At 41.3% G+C, this 24,037-nt stretch overlaps 2 protein-coding genes across 2 annotated transcripts; one reads left to right on the top strand and one right to left on the bottom strand.

Annotated features, from left to right (window-relative positions):
* The first annotated feature begins 2,092 nt into the window (after positions 1-2,092).
* faah2b (fatty acid amide hydrolase 2b) lies at positions 2,093-10,184 on the top strand. The gene is made up of 11 exons (XM_083541587.1): positions 2,093-2,340; positions 5,221-5,303; positions 5,806-5,942; positions 6,023-6,232; positions 6,486-6,605; positions 6,695-6,830; positions 7,740-7,857; positions 7,948-8,067; positions 8,309-8,420; positions 8,540-8,716; positions 8,799-10,184. The coding sequence occupies exons 1-11, from the start codon at positions 2,161-2,163 to the stop codon at positions 8,972-8,974; spliced, it is 1,569 nt and encodes a 522-aa protein (XP_083397713.1). The 5' UTR covers positions 2,093-2,160; the 3' UTR covers positions 8,975-10,184.
* A 2,315-nt stretch (positions 10,185-12,499) lies between these two features.
* Positions 12,500-23,794, bottom strand: nelfa (negative elongation factor complex member A). The gene is made up of 11 exons (XM_083541584.1): positions 23,543-23,794; positions 19,645-19,816; positions 17,303-17,464; positions 17,080-17,169; positions 16,832-16,956; positions 16,633-16,702; positions 16,449-16,537; positions 16,193-16,304; positions 14,762-15,057; positions 14,537-14,636; positions 12,500-13,283 (listed from the first exon to the last, which is right to left on the bottom strand). The coding sequence occupies exons 1-11, from the start codon at positions 23,750-23,752 to the stop codon at positions 13,099-13,101; spliced, it is 1,611 nt and encodes a 536-aa protein (XP_083397710.1). The 5' UTR covers positions 23,753-23,794; the 3' UTR covers positions 12,500-13,098.
* Positions 23,795-24,037: the final 243 nt, after the last annotated feature.

Below are 24,037 nucleotides of genomic sequence, written 5' to 3'. Positions count from 1 at the left end.
GTCTTTCATCAAGATAGACCTGCATCATCATAGTAGTAAACATAATAACATTGTATTGATTTGAGGTTACACTTCTCTCTAAGGACACATGGATAGCTAAACCATGACAGCATAAAGACAGATAAAGATAAAAAAATAAAGATATACAATCACAACATTGCCTTCAATTTGTCGCATCAGTGCTTGGGTATAAAATATAGGCAGGTCTAAAATTTTTAATTCTTTGGCCTGAAGGACTGAAGAAGGCCACTGACCCAGACACACACACACACACACACACACACACACACACACACACACACACACACACACACACACACACACACGCTCTCTTCTAGTACAAAGAAGAGGTAAAACTCTGTCGCCACCTGCTGTTTATAACTGGAATTGCAGCCTACATTCAGTCAATAATGCTAATAAAATTAAACCTGCAGGTTTTCATGTCCAGATTTATTACAATTAAAACAATTTCTAGTTCCAAGGATTATATGTAAGTCATGCAGTGTTTGTATGGCATGCACACAGCCTTTTATATAAGCGGGAGCATCGGCCGTTCCACGTACGATGCCATCACCACGACCCTCCATTTGCATCTCACCCACCTGGCTAATAAAGCAACATACGTATGATGCTGTTCATAGACTTCAGTTCAACGTTCCACATAATCATCGGTCAGCACTTGATAGAGAAGCTGAGCCTACTGGGCCTGAACACCTCCCTTCTGCAACTGGATCCAGGAATTTCTGAATGTGAGACCTCAGTCAGTCTGGATCGGGAACAGCATCTCCAGCACTCAAGCACTCAGCACTCTGCTGTTAACTCTGCTGAATCACGACTGTGTAGCAATGCACAGCTTGAATCACATCATCAAGTTCACGGATAACACGACCATGGTGGGTCTCATCAGCAAGAACGACGAGTCTGCTTAAAGAGAGGAGGTGCAACCACTAACAGCCTGGTCTAGAGCCAACAAAATGTCTCTGAATGTTGACAAAACCAAAGAGATGTTTGTTGACTTTAGGAGAGCACAGATGACCCATTCTCCACTGATCATTGATGGATCCCTTGTGGAGATCAACAAGAGCACCAAATTCCTTGGTGTTTATCTCCACCTGGTCACCCAACAACAGCTCCATCACTAAGAAAGCCGTGTCTTTACTTTCTAAGAATCCTGAAAAAAGCCCCCCCCCATCTAACCAAGTTCTACAGAGGGACCATTGAGAACATTCTGATCAGCTGCATCAGTGCCAAGACCCTGCAGAGGAGAGTGAGGACAGATGAGAAGATCATAGGAGTCTCTCTCCCCTCTATCACGGACATCAGGAAAGAGATTCTGAACCATCCAGGCCTCACATCCACATCCTCACACAACAGTTTTTTCCCTCAAGCCATCAGGCTCTTCAACACACAGAACTGAAATGGAACTAAAACTCAGACGCACACACTTAGTCAACTGTGTGTTACTGAGCTGCTACAAATCTGAACTCTGAAAACGTAATCTTCATTTCACACATCCGTGTCTTCAACACCACATATTATTGAATTGTAACTATGTAACTGTTTACACGCTGTTTTTGCACATTCATTTGACTGCTGCTATTGCTGTTTTGCACAATCTCTTGTTTACATTTTGTGTTTATTTACAGGTAAACTCCTGTATACAGTTCTCTTTTGCACACTGTACTGTATAACATACAGCAGGTTTACTGATAGAGCTATTTTCCAGGTTGTACACGATGCACTTCAGGTGGTGAGGACAATTTACTTTAGTCCTCAGCTCTGTGTTTTTGTAGCTTTATGTTGTTTATGTACGTTTCTCATGTCACTGTGAACTGCATCAGCTATTTATGGTTAAAATGACAATAAAAGCTTCTTGAAATGACGAGCTCTGTGAGCAACAAAAGTATAATCCCTGCATTGTGTTCAGTAATTCACATTAGATCCAATATGTAATACTTATATCCAGCTTTCAAGGTTAAAGGTTAATTTTTATTATATCCCCCCCTTCTCGGGTTAAAGTTTATTGCACTGTTAATGGTGTCATAACTTTGCGCATGAACTCTGCCCTTATACTGCAAAGTGCATGCTTTGATTTCTCAGGCTGCACATTAAGTGTATACCTGTGTTTGTATAGATATATGTATATATAGTTGTTTTACTATGGGTTTAACAGCAGGAGAGAGGATTTTGCAGTGGCTCTACCATGCAGTCTCCGGCTTTTTCTACAGGCTTTTTGTTTTGGTGTCGCCGCGACGCAAAGCTGAAAAAGTGCCACCGGTCACCGAGAAGCTGCTCCTCATCCCCGCCACACAGCTGGCCGAGAAGATCCGCCGCAGACAGGTCTGTACTTCCGCTCACACTCCACACCCTCACCCACAAACTCAACACAACCCAAATGAACTTCAGCAACTCGAAACGACAGGTTTCCAGAAAAAAACCTGGATAACAGTTGCATATGTAGTTTTTATAGTGGACAAAAAGAAACGTACAGATCTGCTGTGTAGGAAGACAAAGCAAGATCTCAATGCTGATGTTATTCAGTCAACCCCCTAATGTGTCCCCTCTTTTACCATTAAAACAAACCTCACCCATCAAGGCACAGACTCCACAAGACCTCCAATGGTGTGCTGTGGGATCTGGCAACGAAACATGAACAGTAGATCTTGTAAGTTGTATGCTTTTATGTGTTCATCCAGGACATCCAACAGATTCTAGATCAAATTGAGATCTGGGGAATCTGAAGGCCAAATCAACACCTTGAACACTTTCTCATGTTCCTCACACCATTCCCCAAACTTATTTTGCAGTGTTTCAAAAAGCATTTTCTTTGTAAAAGAGGTCACAAGGTTATTAGGGAATGCAGTGGCCATTAAGATGTTACAGCAATGTTTATGAAGGTTGTACAATATGTGACAAAGTAAAACCCACATGAATGCCAGGACCAAATGTTTCCCAGCAGAACCCTGCCCAGAGCATTACACCTCCTCTGCCAGCTTGCCTTCTATACCTAGGTGCCATTTCTTCCCCTCATAAGCAACACACATGCACCCAGCCAGTTACATGATGTTTAAAAAAAACAAACAAAAACAAAGGGGATCATTGCTCTATGGTTTATTTCTGATGTTTACGTGTTTGTTGTAGGTTCTTTTTGTAATGGATGGGGTCAGTATTGGCACACTGATCAGTTTGTTGCTAAGCAGATCCGAAAGCAGTGAGCTGTGATACACTGGGTGTTTTGACATCTTTCTATTATAGCAATATTTATTCAGTATTCAGGTGCCACATAATGGGAAAATTATTGGTATTTACCTCACCTGTCAGTGGTTTTAATGGCCTTAAATTCCTGCCATCTACCAAGATTAATTTTGTAATAAAATTCTAAATGCACATTTTGTTGTTTCACCATCATTATATTGGTCTATTTTCACTTTGAATAATTGTTTCCCACACTTATTATACAGTTGATTTCTCTTTCATCAGACACTGCATGAACCAAGAAAAAGAAGAAACATGTTTCTTAGGAGGCAATTGGAAAATCTGACTTATCATTTACATTTTTATCCTATGGAAGGCTCTTGTAACTGTGCTGAAAATAGCCCCCAGTAAAATAATGATGTAATTACAAAAGTCCATTATCTTCTTTCGGCTTCTCCCATTAGGGGTCGCCACAGCGGATCATCCGTCTCCATACCCCCCTGTCCTCTACATCTGCCTCTTTCAACCCAACTACCTGCATGTCTTCCCTCACCACATCCATAAATCCAGATGCACCTCTTTGAGGTCGTTAGCTGCATAAAGACACCTGTCCACCCCATACAATCAGTAAGAATCCAACTACTAACATGGCCAAGACCAAAGAGCTGTCCAAAGACACTAAAGAAAAAATTGTACACCTCCACAAGGCTGGAAAGGGCTACGGGGAAATTGCCAAACAGCTTGGTGAAAAAAGGTCCACTGTTGGAGCAATCATTAGAAAATGGAAGAAGCTAAACATGACTGTCAATCTCCCTCGGACTGGGGCTCCATGCAAGATCTCACCTTGTGGGGTCACAATGATCCTAAGGAAGGTGAGAAATCAGCCCAGAACTACACGGGAAGAGCTGGTCATTGACCTAAAAAGAGCTGGGACCACCGTTTCCAAGGTTACTGTTGGTAATACACTAAAACGTCATGGTTTGAAATCATGCATGGCACGGAAGGCTCCCCTGCTTAAACCAGCACATGTCCAGGCACGTCTTAAGTTTGCCAATGACCATTTGGATGATCCAGAGGAGTCATGGGAGAAATTCATGTGGTCAAATGCGAAGCATGGGGGTGGTAGCATCATGCTTTGAGGGTGTTTTTCTGCACATGGGACAGGGCGACTGCACTGTATTAAGGAGAGGATGACCGGGGCCATGTATTGCGAGATTTTGGGGAACAACCTCCTTTCCTCAGTTAGAGCATTGAAGATGGGTCGAGGCTGGGTTTTCCAACATGACAATGACCCAAAGCACACAGCCAGGATAACCAAGGAGTGGCTCTGTAAGAAGCATATCAAGGTTCTGGCATGGCCTAACCAGTCTCCAGACCTAAACCCAATAGAGAATCTTTGGAGGGAGCTCAAACTCCGTGTTTCTCAGCGACAGGCCAGAAACCTGACTGATCTAGAGAAGATCTGTGTGGAGGAGTGGGCCAAAATCCCTCCTGCAGTGTGTGCAAACCTGGTGAAAAACTACAGGAAACGTTTGACCTCTGTAATTGCAAACAAAGGCTCCTGTACCAAATATTAACATTGACTTTCTCAGGTGTTCAAATACTTATTTGCAGCTGTTTCATACAAATAAATAGTTAAAAAATCATATATTGTGATTTCTGGATTTTTTTTTTTTTAGATTATGTCTCTCACAGTGGACATGCACCTACGATGACAATTTCAGACCCCTCCATGATTTCTAAGTGGGAGAACTTGCAAAAAAGCCGGGTGTTCAAATACTTATTTTCCTCACTGTAAATGTTAAATTTTAGCCGCTGAACAGAAATCTCGAAAATGCAAACAAATAGCATGATACATATTGCCTAAGCACATGAAACTACACTGCTTCGGAATGACTAGAGCACAGTTGTACTGTTCCTCTATAGTGAAACCAGACACTGATATTTCCACATACTCTATACGGACACAGTTAGTGTAGTTATTTTATACACACACACAAACACTCCTGTTTGTTCTGAGCGCAGGCGTCGAGTGTAGAGGTGGTTCAGGCCTACATAGACAGGATCCAGCAGGTGAACCCCCTCCTGAATGCTGTGGTTAAAGACAGGTGAGTCCACACATTTACAGCCTTAGTGTCAATTTACACACAACCGCAATGTTCATACATGATCTGAGCATCACGCGACCCAATACACACACACATCCACACCTCTAATGGCACTTCACTGTAAATTCAAGGTGAACCGAGCAGCACTCTGTCGTGTTTATTAAAGGCTTGACCTAGCTATGCTCAAATTCACATTTGCATTGGCGCTTTATTTACATTAATTTAAATAAAGTGCACTGCCAGAATTTCAGACTGCCTCTGGTGAAAGGTCTGAGCTACCTTTACCTTAGAAAATATATATTTAGTTTTTTTCATATATATCAAGAACAGGAAAATAGTTTTAGATGAGTCGGTTATGTTTTGTGTGTGTGTGTGTGTGTGTGTGTGTGTGTGTGTCTGATCTTTGGTCTTTGCAAACTGACAATAGTTAATCAAAATGTTTCATCATATTCAAAGTGTGTGTAAATATATTTCTACCTTCACCTCATCTAATATCTCTCAGATTTTCAGCAGCTTTGGCAGAAGCAGCTCAGGTGGACAGGCTGATAAAGGAGGAGACTGAGGGTGAAAAGACTCTTGCAGACCGATTTCCTCTGCTGGGGGTCCCATTATCTGTCAAAGAGTCTTTTTTCTTGCAGGGTAAAACACTTAAAACAGTATCACTATAATTAGTGAATTCCAAGCATTTATCTTTGTCTAACATGGTATTTGTGTTTCAGGTATGCCCTGCACTACAGGCCTGGTCTCTCGTGCTGGCTTTGTTGCCAGTTCAGATGCTCCTGCTGTTGCCCTTCTGAAGAGAGCCGGAGCCATTCCTCTGGGAGTGACTAACACCAGCGAGCTGTGCATGTGGCTGGAGTCTCACAATCACTTGTACGGCATCACCTGTAACCCCTATGACACGAGCAGGATATGTGGAGGAAGCTCAGGTGCGAGAGACATAGACAAGCAGTTTATATGTAGTTTTTGCTGCTCTCACCATTTTAGAGATACTTGTGTAAAACAATCATGTACTAATAGTGTGAAGGTTTTAATTCTTTGAATAAAATGCACACCGGTCAAAGGTTATAAGATTAAGGCCTCTTTGACCATACACCATAAAATGTCATGTTATAATGCCTATAAAATGGTAACGTCTGTGATTGAGAAATGTGTCTTCCTCATTCATTCTTTCTCCTGTAGGTGGGGAGGGCAGTATTCTGGGTAGCGGGGGCTCAGTGATTGGAATTGGTTCAGACATTGGCGGCAGCATTCGCATTCCCTGTTTCTTTAACGGCATATTTGGACACAAAGGCACTCCAGGTTCGTGCGTGTTATTGCACATGCTAGATAGCGGTTCAGATTTTGTCCATGTGGGTGTTTGTGAAGTACATAATTAAACTGTGTTGCAGGAATCATCTCAAATGACGGCCAGCTCCCTCACAGCTCAGGGCTTCAGGAGGAACTTCTGAGTACTGGTCCAATGTGTCGCTATGCAGCAGACCTGCTGCCTATGCTGAGGATAATGGCTGGAGAAAATGCAGACAAGTAAACAAACATACACCAATATATCAACTGCAAACCTGTCACATCAAAGGCAAAAAAAAATTTGTTAGAAGTATATCAATGGGATGGCCAAAGCAATTTGTGGGGCCAATCAGATGAGTGTTGCTACCAGACCAGCTCATTTCTGAGCATTTTGGAATCTGCGTCTCTTGAGATTTTCACACACCACAATCTCCAAAGCCTTCCCAAAATGGAGTGAAAAAAAGCAGATGTGGTATCTCCATTATTCTTCATAAGCTTCAGAAGGTGGTTCCAAATCTGCACTGGATCTCTAACAGAATCATTGTATGAACAGTGATTAAAGAGCAAACAGAGGGAAGCATAATTCTCCAATCAAGAAAGATCAGAGGTGATTGACCAGACTGTTTTGAGATTTCACAACCATCTCAACATACTCAACCCATTTGAACTTTTGGGCAGTTGGGCTATAAAAGCAGAAGAGAACATACACTCCTGTCCTCACCAAACACCTACATGAGAGTCACAAGCAGGTCTTTGTCATGTAGAATGAGCTGGTGGTTCTGCAACAAAATGCTGTTTATGCTGCTTCTTTGATTCCAAACTTCCGAGTTTGATTCCATTTCTATTTTTCTTTCACAGCCAAGTGACATGGAATAAAATACCCATTTAGATGTTATTTATAATTCATGGTGTCATAGCTGGGCTCTGAGGTGTAAAGAAATTCTGTGGTGAACAAGTGGTTCAAGAGCTTTTCACTCTCACTCCAGAGAGTACTGATAACCCTTATGAATTCACTTGTACTCTGAACAGCAAAAGTTCTGAGGTCCTTTCCTGTGTCATGATTAAAGTAAAAGATTATGAACATTTTAACTGCATTGCTGTACAAAGTAGCTGTTAAACACTGTTTCTTGCCCTGATGTGCCTGTATAGATTATCCCTGTCCTCGGAGGTGGACCTGAAGAAGCTGCGCTTTTTCACAGTAGTAGACGATGGCGGATCTCCATGGACATCTCCTGTGGACAAACAGCTGGTTGAAGCACAGAGAAAGGTGGGATACTGGGAAGGTTCTAATACGTCTGTACAAATTACATTGAACAAACAAATGCCAAATCATTTGTTGTTTTTTTGGTGTTTGCAGGTGGTTCAGCGACTAGAGGCAGATTTGGGAGTCAAAGTTAAGGAAATTAGCTTTCCACAGCTAAAATACTCATTCCAGATGTGGGATACATGCATGGCACTGCCAGATGAAGATGGCAAGGTTAGTTTCTGAATGTTCTAATAGTGCTATTTTAGTTATACACCTGGTGCAGCAGAGATTATTTTGCCACTCAGATAGAAAGCTCATGAGTTCAAATCCTAATTCCACTAAGATGCCACAGAAGAGCCTCTGAGCAAAGCCCTCAACCCTCAACTGTTAATCTGCATACAAAAGAGATATAATTTGCTCTGAATGAAGGCATCTGCCAAATGTAGTGAATATACTCTCATTTGTGTTCCAGCCACCACAGCCTATGGTGGAGCTGATGGCAGATGGAGGTTCGACCGTGTGGCCGGTGTGGGAACTGATTAAGTGGATTTTTGGGAAATCTGACCACACACTGCCTTCTATTGGTAACACACCAAATTAAATAACAAGCCTGTACATTACTAGATAAGTCCTCACACATCTCCACTATAAAGAAAAGGTATAAATAATTTTAACGATCCACTTCTTCCTATCGATTATTCAGGTGTGTCTCTAATGCACAGCAAACCATCACCATTCTACCTTAAGCAGAAAGAGGCACTGCAGCATGACATGAATGAGGTGTTGGGAAAGGATGGTGTGCTGCTGTACCCCTCACATCCTCTGCTGGCCCCCAAACACCATCATCCGCTATTCACATTGTTCAACTTCTCCTACACAGGTGACACCACAGAAACTTGAACAAAAACTCATATACATCATTTAAGCATATTCATGATTCTTTTCTTCTCACCTGTCTGCAGGGATCTTCAATGCACTGTGCCTTCCTGTTACCCAGTGTCCTTTAGGGTTGAGTGTGGAGGGTCTTCCCCTCGGGGTGCAGGTGGTGGGAGGGAAGCTGCAGGACCGGTTAACGCTAGCTGTGGCTCTGTATCTGGAGAAAGCTTTCGGAGGTTGGAGGAACCCAGGAACCGCCTGAGAGAGTGGACCACATGGAGCTGCAACTTTCATGAAATTATTAAATATACTAATGATCAACTTTTACTCGTGTCTACTGAACATTTATTAAAGCAGTTTGAGTTTTAGAGAAGTAGGGTCACTGGAGAGGTTCTGGTGGACTCTTGAATGCTTCGATTCTGAGATTATTAGAAAAGGTTTCAAAAGGAAATTAATGTAAGAAAATAAGCACATAACAAACAAAAGATGATCAAAGTAAAATGGGTTTTTAGGTTCCAGGGTTTTCATTTACCATCCCATTATAAGCATTTGAATACCGACATTGTAAGTAATAGCGGGTAGCGGTACACTGCGCTAACTCTAGTTTCTTGTTTTATACCCCTTGCATTGTTGTGTATGTTTTTTGAATTTAATAACAATATAAATAATAATAATAATAATAATAATAATAATAATAATAATAATATAATGCACTGTAAGTGTGAGGCGGAAAATAAACAAACTTGCAGTCCGCCACTTTATACGTTCGTGAGGGAACTCAGTTAACTATGTTCTGCTCATAAAAATGATTGCAATCAGTACACGTGTACCAAACCAAAAGCCCAGTACAGGAAACATACAGTTACACCCCAGAATAAATAATGTCCTGACTTGGCTGAAATTGATGACGTGTTTGAATATGTGTATGATATGTTGCTCTTACTGGTCCTGGCAGTTGGGAAAAATGTATAGTTTAAACGTAACTATTGGAAAACATTTGTTTAATAAAATATATTTGCCATTTCTATTTGAAGTTGAATAGATGAGAGGCTTAGATCAGACCCTCATGTTTGATTGCAACAATCAACTAAATATTTTGTTCACAGAATAAAAATGAAAAATAGCTGGTATTAATAAACGACAGGCTGGAATATATGGTCAAACATTTGTGTTCCCTTCACTGCACCTATAAAACCTGTGGACAAGATCTGAGCTTAATAAAGAACATGTTCAGATGTATTGCACAAAGCCCTGACCTCAACCCCACTGAACTCCTGTGCTGCTCATTTCATTCAAACTCAATACTCAAATGTAAGAAATACAACTTCATTTAAGTGGTGAGTGAAGTACACCAAAGCATGTATTTGAGTTAAATTAGAGATAGATGAGGTAAAATATTACTCCAATAAAAGTGCTCCCTTTAAACTTTCACAAGACTCATTCAACTCAGTTCATGTGAAAAGACTCTACTTTTAGTGCACCGATCTGTTAATAGACTAATATTAACGAGTCGAACACTGATTGATATCCAATAAAATTATCACGAGCCCAAAACCTTTTTTTTTTTTTAACTATTTAAAAAAAAGAAAATCACAAAATTAAGGCCAAAGGTGCTGTGAAAAGTTACAGTCAGGAGTTTCTTCCATCGTTTATTCTTCTTGAAATGTTCTGCTTGCGGGGATCAATACAAGTTTAAAACGGGGCGTGCGCTCGACCCTGATTGGTGGCTTTTAGATAAAAAGGAACGACTGATTTTGCAAAATGTAGTTGAGTACAAAGTAAAATATTTGATTTTAAAATGTACTGAAGTTAAAGTAAAAGTCTCCCCAAATTGAGATCCTGCAGTAAAGTACAGATACGTGAAAAATCTACTTAAGCACAGTAACCAATTACATTGACTTCATTACTGTCCACTACTGTTTCATGTATTGCTGATGCTGTGAGCAGTCACGTTGATGTGACATCACTTGTTGATCAGGGTTAATTTGACTATCTACAAGTCTGCAAATAGGAATTTCTTGTTTTATTTGAGCTTCTTAATTGAAGGTAAGACATTCGGTGCATAATGAACACTGCATCAGCATCTACAGTGAGGAAAATAAGTATTTGAACACCATGCTATTTTGCAAGTTCTCCCACTTAGAAATCATGGAGGGGTCTGAAATTGTCATCGTAGGTGCATGTCCACTGTGAGAGACATAATCTAAATAAAAAATCCAGAAATCACAATGTATGATTTTTAAACTATTTATTTGTATGATACAGCTGCAAATAAGTATTTGAACACCTGTCTATCAGCTAGAATTCTGACCCTCAAAGACCTGTTAGTCTGCCTTTAAAATGTCCACCTCCACTACATTTATTATCCTAAATTAGATGCACCTGTTTGAGGTCGTTAGCTGCATAAAGACACCTGTCCACCCCATACAATCAGTAAGAATCCAACTACTAACATGGCCAAGACCAAAAAGCTGTCCAAAGACTATAGAGACAAAATGGTACACGTCCACAAGGCTGGAAAGGGCTACGGGGAAATTGCCAAGCAGCTTGGTGAAAAAAGGTCCACTGTTGGAGCAATCATTAGAAAATAGAAGAAGCTAAACATGACTGTCAATCTCCCTCAGACTGGGGCTCCATGCAAGATCTCACCTCGTGGGGTCTCAATGATCCTAAGGAAGGTGAGAAATCAGCCCAGAACTACACTGGAGGAGCTGGTCATTGACCTGAAAAGAGCTGGGACCATCGTTTCCAAGGTTACTGTTGGTAATACACTAAGACGTCATGGTTTGAAATCATGCATGGCACGGAAGGTTCCCCTGCTTAAACCAGCACATGTCCAGGCACGTCTTAAGTTTGCCAATGACCATTTGGATGACCCAGAGAAGTCATGGGAGAAAGTCATGTGGTCAGATGAGACCAAAATAGAACTTTTGGGTCATAATTCCACTAAACGTGTTTGGAGGAAGAAGAATGATGAGTACCATCCCAAGAACACCATCCCTACTGTGAAGCATGGGGGTGGTAGCATCATGCTTTGGGGTGTTTTTCTGCACATGGGACAGGGCGACTGCATTGTATTAAGGAGAGGATGACCGGGGCCATGTATTGCGAGATTTTGGGGAACAACCTCCTTCCCTCAGTTAGAGCATTGAAGATGGGTCGAGGCTGGGTCTTCCAACATGACAATGACCCGAAGCACACAGCCAGGATAACCAAGGAGTGGCTCTGTAAGAAGCATATCAAGGTTCTGGCGTGGCCTAGCCAGTCTCCAGACCTAAACCCAATAGAGAATCTTTGGAGGGAGCTCAAACTCCGTGTTTCTCAGCAACAGGCCAGAAACCTGACTGATCTAGAGAAGATCTGTGTGGAGGAGTGGGCCAAAATCCCTCCTGCAGTGTGTGCAAACCAGTTGAAAAACTATAGGAAACGTTTGACCTCTGTAATTGCAAACAAAGGCTCCTGTTCCAAATATTAACATTGACTTTCTCAGGTGTTCAAATACTTATTTGCAGCTGTATCATTCAAATAAATAGTTAAAAAAATCATACATTGTGATTTCTGGATTTCTTTTTTAGATTATGTCTCTCACAGTGGACATGCACCTACGATGACAATTTCAGACCCCTCCATGATTTCTAAGTGGCAGAACTTGCAAAATAGCAGGGTGTTCAAATACTTATTTTCCTCACTGTATATACTGAAATTTTGCGACCGCAGTCACACTTCACCTTGCGTCAGCAGAGACTGACTGAAAACTTCACCATAATAAAACAACACTTCAGGTTAATATGTTGAAATGAGCGAACGTTTATTGTTTTCCGGATCGATTTATTTCTTTGCTATTTCCAGATGGATGAAAAAACGAACATCTACTGGAAGTTTCGAAAAGAAAAACAAAGTAACCAGCCAACAACCTACATATTAATCCTTGTTTTTCTCACATTAAAACAGATGAACATGTTTTGGAAAATGTAATGGCGTGTAAGGCCAAACTTACTGGTGTCAATCATGGAAGCGAAAAGCATCCCAGAACAACCACTGCTCTAAATCCTGCCCATCTTCAAACCGGGCGATGGTCATTAAAGAACGTATTACAAACCACAAAAAAAAAACCCAGATGAAAATTATACAAAGAAAGTCAAGTCCCTGACTTTTGGCAATACAGGAACACAAATAACAAGAAGTGAGATTAAGTTCACTTCACTGCGCTTAAACACCTCTTTATCATCAACACATTTGCTTAGTCAGTCATTTTGGCCCAGATATTGTGTGTCTGTCTTTCTCAGAGCAAAAGTTATGATTTGTCTGTCTGATGCCTTCTTCAAAAGACAATGTGATGGACTTGTGTGTATGTAAATATGTGTGTGTGAGAGAATTTTCGGTGCCTCAGGATGCATTGGTGATGGGTTTGTATTTTTTAAGGCGGGTCCACTGGCCTGTGGAGTAGTTCATCTCAAACACTGTGTCCACCAGCATGGTGGTGCTGCCTGTACCATCCGCTTTATTAAGAATCTCCGTGTGCTCGCTCAGCTTGATCTGGATGATGTCACCCTGCTCCGGACATGGGTTCTCTGTAACAGTGAGAACGAGACAAGTTTGGACGACATGCGCACAGGACAGAGAGCACCTCCTACACTGTGTACTTAATAGCATACTGCAATCTAAAGCATTAAAATAATAAATAATACACTCAGTATTACAGTTTGTATTAATAGACTGTATAATGGATCTGTACATGAGAGACTGACTGATGATGATCTATGAGGAGATCATTAAGCGGTTCTGGAAGGAGTTTCTGAAAGCTTTCTGGAATGGTAAAGCGTTCTGCACTGAAGTCTTTTTGCTTCACAGTTTCTGCGAAATTTTTTGCCTTAAAGCTGACGTACGACTTTATAGCTGCATTTTGAATGTCGCTAAACAAACAGTTAAAATGTACAATTTGTCAGATCATTTAGAACATCAGGGACTGTGGGATAAGCAAAACACAAAACGTGACATATTAAAATGTATTTAAAGTAATGTTTTGGTGTTGGATGACCTCTAGGGAAACATCATATATCTCTAAAACAAAATTAGCCTGAGCTTTCAGCAAAGCAAAATAAACCTAACCTAATAATAATAACTATAAAGTGCATCGAGTTTATCAATAATTAAATCATATTTAAAGCTTCAATGACTAATACTCGATATAACATGATTTACATTTGTTTATCATTTTTCTGTTAGTCATATTCTAGACCAGAGTAGATCCTTCAGGGTGGAGCTTCATGAACATGCCCCAGAATTATTTGAATGCCAAATTGACTTTACAAAATACACAAGCTATAGAACAGATATAGAACAATGTACAGCTGTAATATTTTTAGATGTGTTGGATGTATTTTTTGGTGATTATATTACAATTATTTATATTTTAAATAGTGGAATGAATGAATGATATCTGCATCGTAATTTCACTTTGAGTGTGTCAGAACCATTACTACGGCTTTACCGCCCCCTAGTGGACATTTACACACCCAGTATTGCGCGGATATTTAATATTGCATTTGTATAGTTTATAGAAACGCACTGACGCATAAAGTGTGTGTGTGCCACATTACCATTAATAATCCAACTTTGATTTATTTATCATATTGACTGATAGCTTGCTGTTACGTTTAATGAAGCTGAATGCGCTTTATTGCATTTTATTCGCTACAGCCTGATTATAGTTGTATATGTATATGAGATAAGGGTTAGGGTTAAAAGGTGTGTTTAATTATAATAAAATATAAAAGGTATATGAAGGAATAAATATTAACGTGCATGTGTCTGGACAGAGTACCTCTTGATCCTGCCATGAAGCCCAGGATAAGAGCTTTCTCTGGTCGGGTGACTTTGTTTGCAGTTTTGAACATTTCCTGCGCTGCGTACATCTGTTCTCTCTAAAGTGACCAAAAAAACATACATTAAGACAAACAATAACATAGAGACAGACAGAGAGCAGAACTGTCAGAAAGTGTGAGAAAGGTGTGGTGAGTGAGAGATCAGTGCAGTATGCCATCCTCACCGTGAGCGACAGATTCTTTTTGGGTTGTGGTTGTGGGGGTGCGGGCGTAGGGGTGGCCTGAGCCGCTGTGGTGGATGGAGGCGTGGCCGTGTCTGGTTGTGTTGCAGTGGCGGCGGTGGGCGGGGCGTTGTTGTGGGGTGTGCTGGTGGGTGTTGTGGGCGAGGTCGGTGCAGTGGGACTGGCAGTGCTGGCGTTGTACATGGGTGCTCTCTGTTTAAACTGGCCCGGGAGGGTGGAGGCAGCGGTGCCGCTCGCTGCCGATTCTTCCGGCTGCCGGTTTGTAGCACCTGTGCTGGCTAGAGGACACAAAAAAACAATAAAGTTATAACAATGCACTTTAAATAAAGTTACAAAGTTAAAATACCACTATATTATTATTCCCCGCTAGCAAAAGAAAAGGCATATGAGGAGCTGTATAATTATAAGTTGGACACTAAGGATGGAGAAAAGGATTAATACATGTGTGTGAATGAGAGGGAGGGCAGTGGATTGGTGCAGTTGCAGGGAGAAGAGGTGGAGAAGGTGGAGGAGTTCAGGTACCTGGCGTTAACAGTGCAAAGTAATAGAGAGTGTGTTAGAGAAGTGAAGAAAAAAGTGCAGGCAGGGTGGAGTGGGTGGAGAAGAGTGATAGCAGGAGTGATCTGTGATAGAAGATTATCTGCAAGAGTGAAAGGGAAGGTTTATAGGACTGTGGTGAGACCTGCGATGTTGTATGGATTAGAGACAGTGGCATTGAGTAAAAGACAGGAGGTGGAGCTGGAGGTAGCAGAGCTGAAGATGTTGAGATTTTCATTGGGAGTGACGAGGATGGACAGGATTAGAAACAAGTTTATTAGAGGGACAGCGCATGTAGGATGTTTTGGTGACAAGGTGAGGGGGGTGAAATTGAGATGGTTTGGACATGTGCAGAGGAGGGACATGGTGTAGATCAGTAATAGAATGCTGAGGATGGAGCCACCAGGAAGGAGGAAAAAAAGGAAGCCCAGGGAGGAGGTTTATAGATGTGGTGAAGGAAGACATGCAGATAGTTTGAAAAGGTTTGAAAGAGGCAGACTCTTTCTGCTTCGCCTCACTGAGACAAAACACCCTGCATAAAAGACAAGCCCTTGGAATTTTTTAGAGGTAGCAAAAACAAACACAGTTAATGAGGGCCACCACTTCAACAAATGTGTCTGCCTGCGCTGAAAGCATCATTCTTAGTTGCGGACTGAATTGCTAAAGCTAAGAAGTCCTTTACTAATGGGTGAGAACAGATTCTTCCTGCTACTAAAGCTCCTGCTGACTCTGCATTATGGAGAAAGTGTAGAATTCTTGTAATTGCCTAATATAAAGTATAATTGTTGCATTCAGATTACATACTATGAACTAACTGTTGACTTAGACTATACAATTTTACATTAAATGTGAAGAGGTGAAGGTTCGGTGTCTCACCCTGCTGTGTCTCTGAGCTGGGAATGTACGAGGATGAGGGCACCATGCTGGGCGTGGCTGGAAGGTAGCTGGTCGATGGTAGAGCACTCTCGTTGTTCAGCGCCCCCAATTTCTGATAGACAAATCAGTGGATTTACTTATTCATATAAATCACAGGGTCAAGTCTCTGTGACCGAAGCGCTGCTTGCAGGTAATGTAGAAACTCTATCATATTTGACATTTACAAACGTTTATTTTTAGCTCATTTAATACATACCTGTGTAGATACCAGACCGGCGGCATAGTCGGGGGTTGCGTTCTCCACCACTGCCTCCTCTTTAGCAACCTTCTCGCCTGCTTCAGTGTCTGAGAGAGAAAGAGGAAACCATTGGAATCAAAAATAAATAAAAACACAAATCGCAATACAGTAGAGTGCTTTAAGTACAACAGCTCTGAGGTACCCAGGGTTTTTCTTCTCCTCTTAGCTTCTCTGCCTGCTCCAACCATGTCCAACTCCGAGATGTCTAATAACTAAAAGACAAAACAAACAGAGGAAGTTGATCTTCTACATGATTTATTCTTCTTGCTCAGTCCAGCTGCATGTCAGACATAATTGCAAACAGTTGTTGGATAAGTGCCGGGTGTGTGCTACAGCGTTACCTTGACCCCTCTCTCTTTGCGCAGCGGCGTGCGAGCTGGGGCGATGGGCGTCCGGTTACTGGAAGGGAACATGCTGGGAGCGGTGGGACTGCGGAACGGAGCTTTGGGGATCCCCTTTAGTGGTGCTGATGTGGAGGTGGAAAAGCAGAATTATTATACCGTATTCACTGTTTGAGGGGTTGTGTTTAATGAATGCGAGTGCACAAAAGAAAGCGTGAAATAAAATAGCAGCGCGTTATCCAACTCACTTGTAGTGTCAATTTTCTTGACGAGACCTCGTCCTTTAGCATGGAAAGGCACTCCGGCGGTTTTCTTCAGCTGCTGTGCAGTTTCTGTGGCTGCAAGATGAATAGAAAAACTCTTACACAGATCCTAAATTAGGTTCCTAACACATTAAAACGAATGAAGCTATTACTCTGATGTAAAAGTACACACACACACACACACACACACACACACGCCAGCACTTACACTTCTGGAGGAGCTCAGCTCTCAGTGTGGCGCTTTTGGGTTTTCTCTTGAGCTGGAAGTGTTTGATGGGAGGTGTGAGTGGACCCACCAGTGTGGTCAGAGCACTCTTATTCAGATACTGACACTCAAGTGGCAACATGGCCGACGCCTCACACTCACTCACTGAAAGGTGAACATGAACACGGCAACACAAATCATAAGTCGAGAAAAACGCTCAGCTACAGATTACACAATTTTGTATCCATTTACAGTTACATTTACAGTTATGAAATGTGGGGGAAACAAGGCACAGTGGTGGACGAAATACACAAAGCATGTACTCGAGGAAAAGGAAAGATACAGTAGGTAAAATATTACTCCGGTAAAAGTGCTCCCTTTAAACTTTCACTTGAGTGAAAGTATTTGCCCTTAAATGCACTCAAGTATCCAAAGTACTTTGATTTATTACAGCTATAATGACTTATTACTATTTTTATCACAAGACTTTTGCTTAATCAACTCAGTTCATGTAAAAACTCTGTTACTCTTTACACACCAATCTACTAATAGATTTATAATAATGAGTCAACCACTAATATCCAATAAATGATCATGAGCCCAAAACCTTCTTTTCAACGACTTCAACAATAAACTTGTATAAAACGTATATAATGAAGGTCACGGGTGTTGTTATAATATAAAGTATAATATAAAGTTCGAGTCAGGGATTTCTATAATCATTTATTTCTCTCAAAATGTTCTGCTTGACGTTGAACTGATGCTCTACTGTATGTTTGTTATAAGTAGAAACCACCAGCCGGCAATGGCTGTTCTAGTATGAATGACCCTCTGTGAACCACTGGACACTAGACTATTCCCCTTTAATAAGCTCAGTTCAGGACCCTTTCAGTCCAATCACAGAAAACCTTTATGACATCACCTCAATTAAAGGTAACCAAATCAATAAGTGCTGTTTAACTGCAATCTAACTAGAATTTGCTACACACATTGTGATGAAGATACAAGAAATATTGTTGCTTTATGCGTACAAAGCAGCAGTCAACACGGAATAACCTAAATGATGTAGCGTATTTCATTAAACGCAGTACCCTACACTATCCTCCTAAAGATCAGCTGCATACACACCTTTATCTTTAGCACATTTCCCCTCTATGTCTTTCCTCTTTTATTTATATTTTAATTGGGCTCCTGAGGGTTTAGACTTTTTTTTTTTTTATCATCCATAACCTTGGATTCATCTCTTCTTCCTGACATGATGTCACTCCAGGTCTCATCAGATCTCCCACAGGAAACTCTGAAGGCTGAGGTGGTCACATTTCGTTACTGTCGACCGATGGTTAGGCATCACCTAGTGGTTTATATACAAATGTTCTCAAAATCTTCCTTTTTCTTGATGTGAATAAGACAAAAAAGCAACGTGTCATTCCCCTGAACAAGTTAAAGAGGAAAGAGGTAGCTTAGTGTATAGGATGTTGGACTTCTGATCAGAAGGTTGTAAGTTCAAATCCCAGCAACACCAATCTGGTGTCATTGACTGGGGATTTAAATTGTCGAATCAGTTCAAGTCCTGCTTGTAGTCAAATCCTCTGTGTCTGTTTCTGTGTGTGACCAGACATTGTTAAATATTTAAATCTCTGCCCCCAAGATGCTCCTGTGTCGGTTATGGATCATGAATTTACAGATCACGGAAACTTAAATCTGTCACAGGGGTGGTGGAAGCCATTCATGCACATGAAAAATTTACTAAAAGATTTTTCTTGTGCATGAAAAATTTACATTTCTTTTCACAATTTTATTTACAACACTATTATAACGTTCTGTATGTTAACTTATTTCGAGAAAACCGGTAGTTTTATATAAAATCACACATTGAGCATCCCCATATATGAGTTGATCCTCAATTCATAACACCCATGTGAAGAATAGACTGTGAGATTGGTAGTTGAATCAGGTTCCTCCTACTGAAGCATTGAATCTTTGACTATTCGGGGTAGTCACATAAATCTGCCACTGCTGGGGCCCTTAATCAAGGCCCTTAAAGCTCAGTTGTATGCAGAAGGTACATGCCCGACTGTCAAATTGCTGAAAGTGGAGACTCCCTCCAATGTCCATTTTATCAACTATTATACAAACCATAATCTGAATTACTGCCAACAACATTACTACCAGAGCTGCTACTATAGACATTCAAGCAATATTTTCGGCTGCTTATTCAATGCTTAACCGGTAGCTTACAAGTTTTCCATACTCGTAGCCTCAGAGCTCTAGTAGCGATCTTGGAAAGCAAACAGAACAAAAATAAAAGTGATTTATTATACAAGGTAATGGGACTGTGTGCGGACCTTTTTCTCTCAGTTCTCCCAGGATGTCCTGCACATTGGGGTTCTGCTCCTCCAGGTCCAAATTGAGAGAACCCGTCTCAGGGAATGACTTTAGAATATCTGCCACCATCAGCACCCAGGGCTCCGAGTCCACTGTAGCCAACTGAATGATTTCTGACAGAGGATCCTTCATCTGACAGGAAAACAGATCAGAAGATTGAAAAAGTTTAAATGCAGGAAAGGTCATCATTTACCAGATAATAAATGAAGATTTGATTTTATTTAGCTCAGAATACAAATCAAAATTCATTAAAATTTCCGTATTGGTTCACGCATTAAAAATTCCGAAATCTCGCGGGCTAAAATTCGAAGGGATGAGGGTTCTTCCGTACCTGTTCCGAAACGAATTTAATTTCTATTCTGAAGTACTGTATATTATAAATTTACATATATTACTAATACATTATGGTACTGCAAATTGCTCTGTTTTGCTAAATATTAACAAATTACAGTGTACTACCCCATACTAATCACCATTCTCTAAGACTCATGAGTAGGATAGGTCATGTCTCGACTTTTTCAAGTTACGATGGGGTCATCCTCATCGTAAATCAGGGACTACCTGTACCGTGCAGAACAATGCATGCTCACTACATAGGATAAACACTACTGGACAGTACAGCTTCAGAACAAAACTCTATTGGACAGAACAGCTTCAGAACAAAACTCTATTGGACAGTACAGCTTCAGAACAAAACTCTATTGGACAGTACAGCTTCAGGAGAAACTATTGGGACAGTACAGCTTCAGAAAAAAAACTATTGGGACAGTACAGCTTCAGAACAAAACTCTATTGGACAGTACAGCTTCAGAACAAAACTCTATTGGACAGTACAGCTTCAGGAGAAACTATTGGGACAGTACAGCTTCAGAAAAAAAACTATTGGGACAGTACAGCTTCAGAAAAAAAACTATTGGGACAGTACAGCTTCAGGAAAAAACTATTGGACAGTACAGCTTCAGGAGAAACTATTGGGACAGTACAGCTTCAGGAAAAAACTATTGGGACAGTACAGCTTCAGGAAAAAACTATTGGGACAGTACAGCTTCAGGAGAAACTATTGGGACAGTACAGCTTCAGGAAAAAACTATTGGGACAGTACAGCTTCAGGAAAAAACTATTGGGACAGTACAGCTTCAGGAAAAAACTATTGGACAGTACAGCTTCAGGAGAAACTATTGGGACAGTACAGCTTCAGGAGAAACTATTGGGACAGTACAGCTTCAGGAAAAAACTATTGGGACAGTACAGCTTCAGGAAAAAACTATTGGGACAGTACAGCTTCAGGAAAAAACTATTGGGACAGTACAGCTTCAGGAGAAACTATTGGACAGTACAGCTTCAGGAGAAACTATTGGACAGTACAGCTTCAGGAGAAACTATTGGGACAGTACAGCTTCAGGAAAAAACTATTGGACAGTACAGCTTCAGGAGAAACTATTGGACAGTACAGCTTCAGGAGAAACTATTGGACAGTACAGCTTCAGAAAAAAAACTATTGGACAGTACATCTTCAGGAGAAACTATTGGACAGTACAGCTTCAGGAGAAACTATTGGACAGTACAGCTTCAGAAAAAAAACTATTGGACAGTACATCTTTAGGAAAAATACACTATTGGACAGTACAGCTTCAGGAAAAATACACTATTGGACAGTACATCTTCAGAAAAAACTCAATTGGACAGTACATCTTCAGAACAAAACTCAATTGGACAGTACATCTTCAGAACAAAACTCTATTGGACAGTACAGCTTCAGGAAAAACTCTATTGGACAATACAGCTTCAGGAAAAACTCTATTGGACAGTACAGCCTCTTGGGGAAAATTTTACTCACTGTAGTTGCTTTATCTGCAACTAATATAGTGATTACGCAATATTTTACAATAAAGAGATGTTACAGTTCTACCAAACAGATCAGGCTGGTGACCTAGTGCATTTTAAGCAGCACTTAATACCTCCAGCTGTAGAACTTCATGTACAAACAGGATTTTGAAGGAGCATGTGAAGGCAGAATCGGGTTCACAGATGTACTGATTAAACTGGACTGAAACATAGTGCATCTGTAGGACAAAACTTTTATTCCAACAATCCCATCTGTTGATGTATTTCATGTTGATATATTCTCAACTTATTCCAGACCAAACACATGAACAAAAGATACAATCTATGGCATGAAATGGTTTAAAATGTCCCCTTGGACTGTTATCATGTATTAGCCAATCTTTTTTTTTACATGCTGCTGAATAATGTTCCTTCTATACCCCCTACATCTAAAAAGCACTGCTCAAACACCACAACCTGTTTACACACGTGTGTCCACAGTTAAGAGCTGCAGTTTATTGACATACAGTTCTAGCCGGTGATGTACATTACTACAGTCACCAACTTTTTGGGCGCATGAAAAGTGAACCTAATTTCGATACGTTTACTTCTCTGCAAAAACACAAACAAACAAACATGACAGAGCAATCCAACTCTTGTGTTCAATACACTGATCGTGTGCACCTTTTTAACCACTGTGCAGCAGGATGAATGTATCGCGAGTCTACGGTCAAAGTGTGGAGGAAACCAGTCCCAGCCCCACTTCTTTATACTCTTCTGTAAGGATTTTTTCCACCTGCTGTTATTATTTCCTAAAAGATCCTAAATATGATGATGGACTTCCGATCAGTAGGACACGAGTTCAGATCCCACCACCAGCATGCTGCCATGACTGGGCCCTTGAGCAAGACCCTTAAGCTTCACCTGATCAGTTGTATAAGTGAGATCACTTTCACTCTGTGAATAAGGGCGCCATAAGGGTAAACGAGCCTTTGTTAATAGCGAGTGATCCACTGTTGAGATCGAGGAGTTCAATATATAATCATGTATGGATTGATTGATGTCTAAATGTAAAGGATGTAACCAAAACAAGAAAGAAAGACAGAAAGGTGCTTTATACTTTGTCACACGTGCTTTTACCGCACAGTGAAATTCTTTCTTCGCATATCGCAGCCATGTTGGGAACTGGGGCCAGAGTGCAGGGTCAGCCATGATACAGCACCAATGAGCACTGATGGGTAAGGGCTTTACTCAGGGGCCCAAGAGTGGCAGCTTGATGATTCCTGGGTTGGGTGACCACCTCCCACATTATTAATTAAGCCTGACAGCTGGAAATGCACAGATGGGTGAAGATCAGTGTGTACCGCACAGACACAGAGAGGAATATGAAGCCAGTTCAGGAAAGGGGGCGTGGTTCACATGGTTACAAAAGATATAATAATAAACCTGATGTGGGGAAACATCTCAAATATAAGACTCCCTTGATTCAGCCTGACTGAAGTTTCGGGAGTTACTGACTGCCTGACAGAATCACTTCCAGGTCATCATGATTTGAACTTCCCTTAACCTACAATGTGGATAAAACTGATTAATAAATAATCAGGACTTCAATTCCACAGCACATCCTCTCCTGGGACACGTCCACGCTACTCAATCCAAAGTGACCAGGCTAGCTATATTAGCCTGTTAGCCTCTGCAGCTGCTGCTGCTCAGAAACTTTGTAACTGTGTTACTCTGCATTAACTTATGCACAAATATTTATTGCTGTTGTACTGAACTGCAGCGATCCTCACATTTCCCACATCTCGTTTTTATCCTCCGTATTTCGTTGCAAACTGAACAGCAACTCTTGCACCGGGCTAACCCTGCTATCGCTTCAGAGTCCCGCGTCCAATCCCAAACGCGTCTCCGTTCCCTACTCGAGTGCACTATGCAGGCACTACGGAAAGGCTCGCACACCTCTAGATAGTGCACTACAATGTTTCGACTGAAAGGCGTTCGGGATCAGGCCGCAGTGTGTAAGCTCAGCCCCACCTCGTCCACAGTCCTGCGCGGGAGATGCAGCATGCCGAGCAGCAGTTTCAACTTCACCGGAGGAGATAAATTGGAGAAACACAGTCGGATGTTGTCGATAACCGACACGGTGAGCAGCGAGCCGATGCTCAACGGCGTCCACAACTCGTCCGTAGAGCCCAGTTTGTTATGAAGCCACAGGCCGGTGTCGCTGTCCCTCATCGACGCCATCTTGGAAAAAGGCGAATCATCAGTTCCGGCATTTTAACGGACTACCTAAAAAAAAAAAACCCTGCACGCGCTTACGCGCATGCGCACTGATCCGCAGGACCCCGAACGTGCGCGCGCAATGATTTTAAGTTCTTGCGTTTACATAGAGCACTGTAGGAGTTTATGAAAGTCAAATTCGATTGACAATCTTCTTCTTCTTCTTCTTCTTCTTCTTCTTTTTTTTTGGGCTGCTCCCGTTAGGGGCCGCCACAGCGGATCATCTGTACCCATATACCCTCTGTCCTC

The sequence above is a fragment of the Silurus aristotelis genome, assembly GCF_946808225.1.
Source record: "Silurus aristotelis genome assembly, chromosome: 5".
NCBI classification, from domain to species: Eukaryota; Metazoa; Chordata; class Actinopteri; order Siluriformes; family Siluridae; genus Silurus; species Silurus aristotelis.
Note: the sequence above shows the minus strand (reverse complement) of the source record. Positions and strands in the feature narration are given on the sequence as shown.